Source organism: Manis javanica, chromosome 7, assembly GCF_040802235.1.
Source record: "Manis javanica isolate MJ-LG chromosome 7, MJ_LKY, whole genome shotgun sequence".
In the NCBI taxonomy this organism is placed as follows: domain Eukaryota; kingdom Metazoa; phylum Chordata; class Mammalia; order Pholidota; family Manidae; genus Manis; species Manis javanica.
The window spans coordinates 74,947,437-74,959,501 of NC_133162.1; the positions used below are offsets into that span (position 1 = coordinate 74,947,437).

The 12,065-nt window shown below is 38.6% G+C and overlaps 1 protein-coding gene across 1 annotated transcript in view; it reads right to left on the minus strand.

The window, feature by feature from the left end:
* Positions 1-12,065, minus strand: part of LOC118969541 (WASH complex subunit 2-like) — a 79,784-nt gene that overhangs the window by 43,407 nt on the left and 24,312 nt on the right. Inside the window, 10 exon segments of the mRNA XM_073241163.1 lie at positions 78-137; positions 1,157-1,214; positions 1,675-1,766; positions 1,769-1,789; positions 3,059-3,145; positions 3,682-3,805; positions 5,961-6,008; positions 7,985-8,043; positions 8,779-8,872; positions 11,047-11,220. Coding sequence (XP_073097264.1) covers positions 78-137; positions 1,157-1,214; positions 1,675-1,766; positions 1,769-1,789; positions 3,059-3,145; positions 3,682-3,805; positions 5,961-6,008; positions 7,985-8,043; positions 8,779-8,872; positions 11,047-11,220 — 817 coding nt within the window.

Genomic DNA, 12,065 nt, shown 5'->3' on the forward strand with positions numbered 1-12,065 from the left:
ACGCCTTAGCTAACGAAACTTTAAAAATGACCCAACACACTTAGACGGTTTTAAAAAACAAACTCTAAGTTTGATACCTGAAAATACTGAAACAGCTCCTGCTGGGATTTTCATTGCAGGTATCGAGGATGGAGATGCTAAGATGAGAAAGAAAAAGAAAATCATTTCAACAGAAAAATGACTTGTTAAATGCACTTGCCTGAAATATGTACAACACAATACATAGCTAACAGGAGACCTGTTCAAACAAATTTTTCCTGTAGAGCCATTTAAAAATTCCTTAGCTTACTTAGTCTTCTCTACTGATGTCATGAGTTTTTTCTTAGTCCTAATACAATTTAATCTGTGATTCCCATGCAAGATCACTCTGACTCTGATCAACAATAGCAGTGCGGTTTGCAGGGGAGTCCAAGGAAGGTGCAGAGCATAGATGTGGGAAGTGGGGTATGCGCAAGCAGGCTCCTCAATCAACTCTATCTATTCTGATTTGATGAGAATGAGCAGGTAAAAGAGAGCAGCTACAAATCTGAGACATCAGTGAAAAAAATGAAGACAGTTAACAGGAAAGAGGGAAACGAGGCAACTTACTGGTGCCAGAAAGTGGAGAGCATGGCCTGCAGAACAGTCAAGTCAGCCAGCATCAAAGCAAGTACAAAATCTGACGACTCATGGCCTGGGGAGGTAAGGTCACTTAAAAGAACTAATTCTCAATTCACCAGAACTACCACAGAACTAATAGAATAAATATTACCAGCTGTTTCTTTTTTAATGTATGCTCCACAGATGAGTCTGATGCACACTAGACTGGGGATTTACTGATCTCCAACTTACATGGAACTTTAGAAATGTTTAAATTAAACAATTACATAAAATATCCTCCACACCACTATAGAGTACTTTTCATTTGACTTTGTATGAGTTCTAAGAAAGAAGCAAAACTGTGATGTGAGTCTATAGTTGGTGCTTTTTGCTTTTTTCCAAAACGTGTAGTGAAGATGAACTGCTTTTAACTAGAACAAGGCAAACACAACAGCTTCCTGCCTAACTAAGAAGCAAGGCCTGGGAACAGCCTCAGGGGTTCTATCTCCTGGCGAGAGGTAAGCAGTTCTGGAAATCTGTTCAGGAAGAAGCAGAGTCAGCCCCAATCCAAGCTCACCTGCACTAATGGAGGCTCGAGCTTCCTGATCCTGAGGCGCTTCCGTGAAGAGGTCGCTCTGCTCATAAGAAGGTACACGACACAGATTTCAAAACAGCACAGGACATGGTAGCTGCACTTGAGGATTTCTAAAGAAAAGATCTTTGTAAAGTGTAAAGATATATATTTACTGTTCTGCCAGAAAACCAGTTCCAAAGTGAAAATTATGGCAAAATCAGACTTTAAATAATCTGGTCTGTCCAGGAGTTAAATACAAACATGGAAGAAGAATGATAGACAAGAAAAGAAACAGTTGCCTAATCAAGTAAATTATTTACTACTTACACTCCAACATCCTCTCCCCACCTCACAAAGAGTATCACTTAGTGATTCTTACTTTAAAATGTCTCAAAATATGAAAGTAGAAGCAACTTCTAACTAAGAAGCCATTTTTCCCCTGCCAATGGACCAAAGTGCATTTCTTCCCTGCGGACCCATGACAAGGCTTTGGAGAGCTTCACTGCTTACCACCAACTCACCTCGTCCTCCCCATCAAAAAGTCCCTTCCCTCCACTGAACAGGCCGCCTCTGGAGCCAAATGGTGAGAAGTCTTCATCAGTCAGCTTGGGAGCACAAAGAAGTTATCGTCTTCATCTAGCAAACAGAAAGAAAGTTTTGCAGGGAGGGATAAAGATGGGTATTGGCAGCCAGACATTTCACAACAGAAACTCATTCAACAGTCCACCAAATCCCTTAAAAAGCTCTGTGGGTTCCCACCCTCAAGTATATAATGTCTGGAGCAGGAGGAATTCCACGGGTATTCCCACCATCTAGATTCACTTCTTTTTTAAAACTAGTAAATATATGGCTTAATTGCCATTCAAGACCCACTCCACCAAGAACTTGAAGGAAGAAAGGGCAGACTGAAGAGACATCTATATACTGACCAGTCACAAGCAGGAACACAGTGGATGCTCCTGTTTACTACGAAAGCACCTAACATATTCTTTACTGAGAACAAATGCTAGAGATCCTTAGTTTCTATATTTCTAAAGAATTCTGGAAAGATGGCTAATGGTTGCTATAACACCTAATAAGTCAGATTCTACAGTATTTCTACCTCATACCCTCATCTCCTTCCAGCATCCCAAAGCATGCTTTTAAATGCTTTGGAAACATGAATGGCAAAAGACCCAATCTGTCAGCACTTATAGAGGTACCTTATGAATTACAATGACCATGTCCCTGAGTTCAGTGCCTCCCAAAATAGCAGACTGGAGGGAAGAGGCCTACCATCTGAGGGAGTTCTTTCTTTCTTCTCTTTTACTGTCTCCTGAGGTTTCGCTTCTCCTGGAGACAAGACCTGAGGAATAGTTCACAGTTTTAACCATATTCAGTCTACCCTCGGTGTTTACCCACTGCTTCTTTACACACAGGCCTGTCATCCTCATGGCTCCTAATCTTAGAGCAAGACATCAACTTTGTATCTCAGTAGTGCCTCTTTCCAAGGCAGAAAGCTTCAGCTTACATCCTAAGGTATGTGCATACCAGGACTGCACCTGCTGAGAATTATTCTGACATCTCTTTACCCCCTTAAATCACTAGTATATACTATATAGTATATTTTCATTTAGTCAAAAGATAAAAGTAAATATTAAGCAAGAGAGTCTTAATCTGGACCCCACGGTTTTCGGTGACGTCTATCAGTCCCCTGAAATTGCATACAAAATGTGCGTATGTACATTTTTCTTCAGAGTTCCTCAGTGTTCAGTTATCAAAGAGTCTAGAAACCGAAAAAAGAATAAGAACTACAGGTTAAGGCTCTCATGCCTCGGTAAATTAAACAGAGAAGTCTACCCTCCGTGAAGCCCAGCAGAGGGTCTTGCACTTCCCCACCACCATCAGCTCATCTCAGTGGCTTACTTATCTGCTCCTCTTCTTTCTGGCTCCAGGCACCCCCGTTGATCCTAGCAGCCAGCTCATCAGCAAACGATGTGGTCTACTTTTTGTCTATCAGCAGAAATAACAAAAATAATCACTTTTGGTGACATACAAATTAATACAGTTTACTTCCAGATACCTAACAAAATTATGTAAAAACAGCAAATAAATTGAACTGATGAGAAAACAGGGTTTAACTAACTGAATGTAAACAGATGCACCCCATACAGATCACCAAGAAGCAGAACTCAGTGGTCCTTCAAAGGAAGATGCTCCTTATTTCCCTACCTTGTTAATACTTCACTTTAATATTCGAAGAGCTAGATATGAAAGCTTCCATGAAGCACTTGGGGGTGAGGGGAGGAGGGACTTTAGGGTTTTAAAACTCTGAAACTGAATGCATTTTGAATGATGTGACTTGTAAAATTTTAACATTTGGAAGAAAAGGTAGTACTTGTAAAGCAGCTTGGGATCCTCAACCATTATTTTCAAAAGCGTAAATGAAATGACAAGTATGCAAAATGAGAAAGTTATAAACATAAATGACAATAAGGAAATGAGGCCTAGGTACCATTTCTAAAACCTTGGCATGAGATAGCAAATACCAGTCTTTCTTACAGGTCTAGTATTTTCTTCAATGTCCTCAGTATCTTCCTCCTCCTTCTCAGAGTCAGCAAAAATGTCACAACTATCGTCCTCCTCCTCTTCATCACTCATCTGTGCAGTGTGCTAAGAGTATAAAACCAGTTAGAACAATCAGATAAGGTCACCAAGCTGAAAAGAGATACTGCCATTCCGCTTTGAAGGCAAAATGGTAGGCAGCTTGCTAAATGATGATGATAAAGCACAAGTTATGAAGCAGTCAATGTGCTGGAACAAGTTAACACTCAAATTTCAGTGCAAGAAAAGCAAAATATTGAAATATTAACAATGTCCATCACTAGAGAAATGAATACACTAAATAGGGTTTTATCTTAATAAGAATGCTAAGTTAAAAGTAATAAGCTGTAACAACCGGAGGGACCATCCAAAGCACTGAGGAAGATAAATGCTGATGGGAAACCCGGTGTGCCACCAGGCCCACTCCACCATTTCTATGGACACAGCTGTATTTGTAGAAGCAAAGAAAAACACTTGGAAATAGATACTCTCAGATCACACCACCAGGCACCTCTGGAGAGTGAGAAGATGAGGATTGGAAGGCTCAAACTAAGTTTAATGGTTAAGTTCTAGCTTTTATAAAAACAACCACTGACATGTATAATTTGCATTAAAAAATTTTTTAATGTTTAAATCAATAAACCACCAGGCACTATGCTAAAGTACTTTATTGTATTGCTTGAAAACTGTCTGAATCTATGAATCTCAGTAGTAAATTTCATAGAAATAAATATCCTTTAAAGAAGAATTAAGATTATAGAGACTAGGAACATTTGTAAATACAACTGGAAAAAATATAAGTACCAACCAAAAAGTTCTAAATCCTTCATTTGATAGTTGAAAATCTTTGTGAAAAATTATTTCCTAATTTGCAAACTGAAATGCAAAATTAGGGTGACCTCAATAGAGTAGTCTCCCCCTTACCCAGTTTCATGTTTGCAGTTTCAATTATCCATGGTCAACCATGTTCTGGAAACAGATGATCCTCCTATTAATCAACAGATCAATAGTAGCTTAATGCTAGATCACAATGCCTAACTAAGCCTTTCACCTCACTTCATCTCATCATGTAGGCATTTTACCATCTCACATCATCATTAGAAGGTAGAGTAAAGTAAGATTTTTTCAGAGAGAGACCACATCCACATAACTTTCATTAGAGTATATGGTTATGATTGTTCAATTTTATTAGTTGTTCCTCTCTTATTGTGCCTAATTTATAAACTTTACTGTAAGTATGTATGCATAGGAAAAAAACCTTAGGGTTCAGTTTCGGGTTATGCCTGAAACCATACTGAGTACTATCTGCAGTTTCTCCCATTCAGACTGGGGGTCCTGGAACATATCATCCATGGATAAGGGAGGATTACTATATACCACTGTACATATATTATGGTAGCAAAAATCATAATCCCAGTGACGATGAGATGGTAGGAAAATCATTACCCATGATCTGTTATCTGGAATGTCCACCACAGATAATTGTATCAAGAGCCTTTAATGTAACTCTACACCACCTTATTCTTAAGGCAACAGTTCACATAAGCAAAGGGTTTTTATGTGTGAAAATACTGAATATAGCATTCTCTCAAAAATAAAATCCTCAAAATAAACTGTTTTCCATTCATATTTAGGGACTATGACAGCATCATTTCATCAGTATTCTTAGAATACAGAAGTTTGCAAAGGAAATTACAAAGATAATAACAAGGAAACCCTTATGGTATATAGGAAATATGATAGTAGAAAATAAACTATGCATATTATGAAAAGAGTATTTCATCGATTCCTTAGAAAGGTAGACAAAAATTAAGACAACTAGGCTAAGGCAGTAGGATTACAAGATTTTCATCTTTTGAGTGTTCCTAACATTACTGCTCTATTATCTCAATTTTTAAACAGGGGAGGAAGATTCATGTGAAAATTAAGTTTGGGTACCTGGGTCTTCTTTCAGAGGCTCTGTTTCTCAATTTTGCTTTTTAAATCTTTTGTTTCCCAAGAAAAAAGAAAATAAAACATCAAGCAAAACTGGAGAAATATGTAGTGGGAGGTACTTAGCCTTAGCCTAAAAACATGAAATGCTTGAAGGAAAATTAGTTGTAAACAGGGATAAATGCTTACTTTCTCACAAGCCATTCAAAAGTTAATTCTAGCATATATTTAGAATGTATGTTACATTTCAAGTAAATTTCAAAGTCAAATCACTTCAATACATGAAGCTTACCCGGTTTCGATCATTGTCACTACGGTTGGCAAAATCTTCATCTGACTCCTTTAGGAGAAAAAAAACTTTGTTGTTAATGTTAGGCAGGTAAATAGATATGAGTGGGATGGAAAGAGAACAAGGTCAGTAAAGCCCCCTAGAAAGGACTCAGTTAACCAGCTAAAACTAGAAATCAAGAAAAGACTCAGTTAATGAGTTAATCAGGTAGAGCTCAAAAGATCAGAAGCAACTTGGCCTGGAATGTTTGAATATTCGCCAGATAAAGAGAAGTATCTGAGCACTGCCTGTGTCTTCATTGTGCCATTGTAAGATTTACTCTAGCCTGCTAAAAGGCCCACCTATAAACAGCCTGATAAAGACAGAGAGATACCACCGTAAAGTCAAAATTGCATTTTGAAAAAAACCCAGGAAGTCAAAAAGAAAAATTCTTAACATACTCTTTAGCAAATAACAAATAACTCTGACCACCTTGGAGGAAGGGCAGACAGTCTTGATTGATGTGCTCCCAAACCAGGAAGCTGCTATCCTGGGAGTCTGGGACCAAAGCAGTAAATTTCTTGTTAAGCTAATTTTGCAGAATTACCTAGAGGACTGATAAGAAACTTAATGCCTCATCAAAAATTCTTGAGACTACTTAACAAATCCACACCTTTGTCACATTCCTGAAATCCTTAAAAGGGGGAACCCCCAACCTTTCAGGGTGCTCCTCTCTCTCTGAGGTCACCTGCATTTTCTAAGTAATTTTAAAATAAAACTTTTACTCTGTTTCATGACTGTGTCTCTGCCCTTCAATTCTCTGTTGCGGAGGGGACAAGAACCGAGGAAAATACACAACGCCTCTCCCCAGTATTAATAAAGGCTTTGCTCAAGAGCACAGAAGTTCCATCAGGTCTAAGTCTCCAGGGCACATCAGTACTGTATCTCTTTGTACTGATTACTGTCACCCGAAGTATCAAAGTGCAGATACGGTAGATTAGTTACCAATATGCCTGAGGGTTGTCCTGGCAAATGTGTAATTTTTGTGGTCAATTTAAGTATATCTAACAATGTATTCATATCTATCTGAAGTATCATTTCTAGCCTTTCAATTTAAAGAGTTGCACATTTATTAACTAAATTATCAGAAGTTGGTTTATTTCACATTTTGGACTCCACTCTCTCTCTATATTCCTTCTAGGTAAGATAACAACTTCATTTGGCCCAAAAAGAAAACATCAGTGTTTGCTACCAGCAATTAGGTAAACAGCTGCATTGACAGCTAAAAGCAAAGGATTCAACTAGTAACCATTAGCTATAGTGACATTACTCAGGAAAAGCCTATTTCCTACTGTTAAGGAATTTTGTTTGGAGCATGGGTGGAAGGAAGGCTATGGAGAGGAACTGTGGAAAGAAAGAGGGAAGAGAAGAGAGAAGCATGCATACAATACTGTCTCCTTTTAGAAATCCACACTCAAGAACTATCCTTTGAACTCTCTGCCCTCTGCAATGAACATGTTGTCTAAAGGGACATCTCCAAATACAATAGTCAAGGTCCTCAGACCCTGAGACCCTAGAGCAAGGAGTCAGATTACGCTCCATGGACATGCCAGAGTCAGAAGCAAAGCTAAAATGTAAGTGGATGCATTTTTCTAGTCTAGAGGTTTTACAGTAAAAAAGTTTTAAATGTGAATGTTTTTCCATAGAATTATTCAAATATAGAACTTACTCAAAGACTATACATACCTCAGGCAGAGATTCCACCAAAATATCTAAACTGCCACCCTCAGGACATACAAGTATGAAGAGGACTTGGTGCAGAGGTGGGAAAAAGTAATGGTAAAAGGGATTAAAGAAGTTTTCTTTCTTTGTGTACACACAAGACAAAGAGGAAATCCCAAGGAAAAACTTCAGGATATGGACACTACCACTGTTAAAGGATTTATGAAAACAGATTGCTAATTCACAGCTATGTTATTTACTTAGCCTACTAAATACCCCCTAAGTTTCCTTCCCACCATAACCTGGAGACACCAAACAGCACTTACCTCTTCATTCTCTTTGTCACTGTCCACAATACTGCCACGATCGCTGCCTACTGAACCTTCTGCTTAGAATCAAGAGAAGGGATATTGCCAATATTCATAAGAAAATGTCCTGAGTTCCTTCTCAAAATCCCAAATCACCATACAGCATCACAAAGATTCAGATAAAACCATCTATACCCATTAACTAGAATTAAAAGTATCTTCACTGTAGTGAGCAGTGGAACATTTACATAGCCTCAGAATATCTCCCCACAAGACAATTAATTAACAAAAATAACTATCATTAATTATCAAGAAAAAACCTGGTCTATACTCTTCAAAAATACCAACTGTAATAGACTAAGAGAGATTTACAATTAAACACGGTGAGTGATCATGAATTGGATCCTAAGCCAGAGGAAAAAAGAGACTATAAGAGGACATTATTGGGACAACTGGCAAAATCTCAATTTAACTAAGGATTACCTAATAGTATTATGTCCAGTAAAAATTCCTGACTTTGATAATAAGACACTGTGACTATATAAGAGAATGTCCTTATTCTTAGAAAATACACAGAAATTTTGGGGTAATAAGGCATGATGTCTTGCAAATCAGTTAAAAAAAAGTACTATGTATATATAGAGAGAATGACAAAAAAAATGTAATAGGTTATCAACTGGTAAATCAGGGTGAAGGATACATGGGAGTTCTTTGTACTATTTTTACATTAATGCAAAGTTTGAAATTAATTAAAAATATACGTTAAGATATAAATTTTAAAAGTAACAGAAATGTTTGATGCAAAAGAGTACCTTCACTAGACAACTCTCCAAGACCCACGTCTTCCTGCTCCATGAATAGCTTTGACCCAATTAAATAAGGTAAAGGACGATCAACGTATAGATCCTGTAAGTAATGAAAAGAAATAGCCATTATAGATCAAAAAATAGTTTTCCATTTTGTTCCATAGGACTACTTCAAAAAGTTACTTTAATAAAAGTGGAGAGTAAGAAAAACAGGAATAAAAGTCCAAAAAAAAAAAACCCAACCCACTGATATAAAAAAGGTCAAATCCTCAGTAAAGATGGCAAAGTAATGTTGAATCACACAAAATTGTGATTCTGCTTAATTGTGATTCTGCTGTGTTACTGCTTAATTACAGTAACAAAAACAGCAAAGGCACACAAGAAGTTCATCCATCAGCAGTAACCAGAAAAGAAGGGGCACAACTTCACATACCCTGTCCAGAAGGAGGAGGACCAAGGAAAGAAACTAAGCTCTGACCTGCTCAGATGAGTCCTAACCCTACCTGCCTCCCCAAAAAACAGCACTGGTGAGCAAAAATCCACAAATCAATCTTGAAAATGATCAGTTAAGAGTCCTAAATTTGGAGACAAGCACAATGAGGAAATAACTCAAACGCTTTAATTTGACTGTGAGAAGGTGGGTAGGTATGTCCAAGGTTTTGTGGGGTTGGGGTGGGGAGTGGATAGACAGGTCACCAACAAGGCAGCAAGGGACTCAAGGAGGACTCTTTCATGCTACATCAGAGAAAAAAGAAGGCTGAACAGAGCACATACAGCAAGGGCTGGATGAAAAGGCACAGACGGCAACTACACAGATACCTGCACTCCCCACAGTGAGCTAAAGGAACACATCCGAAAGACTGATGAGAACCTACCTGGGAGAAAAAATAACCCCAAGAAGAGAACAGTATCTCCCAGAGGTTCACACTGTGTACTTCAGTAAAGCAAATTCGGTAAATTAAGACTAGGTGATTAAACCAAATAAAGCGGAGGAGACTGTGTACACAATGACACATGTTGGAGATCTTTCCACTTCAGTCCTCTACTTCTGAGCCCCACCCTCCACAGGAATTAAACATTATGGTCAAGAAAGTGCTCCACCCTAGGACAACATCCCATCTCCACCTGCCACAGAAAAAGCTAACTTCTCCGTTACCAGGCATGACCTTTGGACATATCTCCTCCCTAATGACCCTTGGGGGACAGGGGAGAACAGTTCTGATGCTTCCCACAACAGAAATTCTGGGAAGGTTAATGTTAAGGTTAAAGACACAATGGCAACCAATTTAGTGCATACAAACCGAAGTGCTAATTGGGCTAACTGTTTCACTGACTCAGAGGGTGTTCCCACATCTTCCTGTCAAAGAGAAGGTGATGTCTGACTTGGAAGTAATATGTCTGGCAGGCAATGTTTCCTAGGGTCCCTGCTGACTTCTACATCTCTGCAGTGGCAAAGCAAGCCAGCAAATGTACAGTGCTAACGGATTGGCCTCAACTTGGTATAACACTGGAAGCTCCAATCGGAAGAAAAGTGTGCTAAGATACAAGTGACTTCTAGAAGAATTTTTTGGCATGTTTTGTGGTTTTGTGGCATATTTCACTTCATAAAGCATTGGGTGCCAAGACTCTCAAAATCAATACAGCAACCTTTTGTGTTTACTAATGAGTGGCTCTATGTTGCCCTAATTGTCTCCTTTGCCAACAGGAGAGCAATAACTACCTGCTAGGCTAACAGTCTGTTCATGAATGCTCACAGAAGCTTTATACATAATAGCCAAAACCGAACAACCCAAATGTCTTTCCACACCTCCACGGTCTCCCTAAGAGCAAGGTACTGAGTTTCAGGTTCCCAAAATCTCTACCTGTCATGAGCCTCTTTCTTCATCCTTTAAATACCAGTTCAAGTCTCATCTTTACCCTGATTTCCCCCAGCTGGAAGTCAGTTCGCTCTCAGAGGACTCACAGTGGTGACTCATATAAGTATCTTTTCTCTCCTGCCATCTGCTAATGCTGCAATAAACATCAAGAGAATAGGAACGATGTCCTGCACCTTTGTACTCCATACTTGGCATCCTGCCTGGTACCTAGTAAGTACTCGATGTAAATGCTCGAGTAAAGCAAGTGTCTTTCAACATGACATTGCTACATGACATGCTCACTTCCTCAAAGCAAGGTCCATGTCTTCCTAATTCTGTGTCCAAATAAAGTACCCAAAAAACACAAAAGGCGCTAACAATATAAATAAGGGAATTGAATGTCTTTACCTTTCTTTACCTTGGGTTCAAGGATCAGTTCCACCCGTTCATTAGCATCATCTTCTTCAGAGTCTGAGTTTCCTGCTTTTATATCCAGTTGCTCAAATGCACTGTCCAATACTTGTAAACCATAGTTCACAGCCTCCTGAACTTTAGGAATCAAATCCACTTCTTTCTGTTCCTGGGTCTTCTCCTACAAAAAACTACTACTCAGTATGGATCTCCAATAAATTGATACCACCCTAATAAAATACTGCGACTGTCTCCTAATGCCTAAACTAATGCTCCCCATAAATATCTCAAAAATGTTAACTAAAGTCAGGTTCTGCTGAATGGCTCAACACAGACTTTGGAGTAAGTTTTAAATCCCAAGCTTGTCACTTCAGGTCATGGATCCAACTTCCTAAGGTACCAGAGCTCCAGATTCATCATCTTCAAAAACAAAAGCACAACCATTGTGTTAGGATTCAGCCAGATAACTTACATAAAGGCACCTGGCAATGAACTGGCACATCATAAGCCCTCAAACAGCATTTTACTTCCTGCTGTTGGAATGAAGGGCCTAGACCTTTAGCTTCACCAAGACTGTATCCCATTAACCTTGGTTAATGGTCCTGTGGACAATTTTTAAAAGAAAATACTTCAGCTAGAGATGTCACTTTCAATTACAGTTAAAAACAAAAGCAAAACATCAGAGAATTATACTTATTTTATAAATCTGTTTCAAACAAAGTTTCATCTCTCATCTATCCTTTACCTCACCCTAGAACAATGCCTCCCACCCACAAAAGTCTGGACATCACCAACCTGCTGAAAATACTCCACAGGTGTCCATTTCCTATTATAGCTGCTCTCAGTGACAGTCCCCTCACTCAACTGTGTCACCAGTTGTGAGAAATATTGAAAAAAAAATTGTGTCATTTTTCCTCTTCACAAATATTCTAGAACTTGATAACATAATTATAGGAAGAACCAAACCATATAGTATTGTTCTGAGGACCAAAAGGGAAATCCCTGTGAGTTACTTTATACTTTACC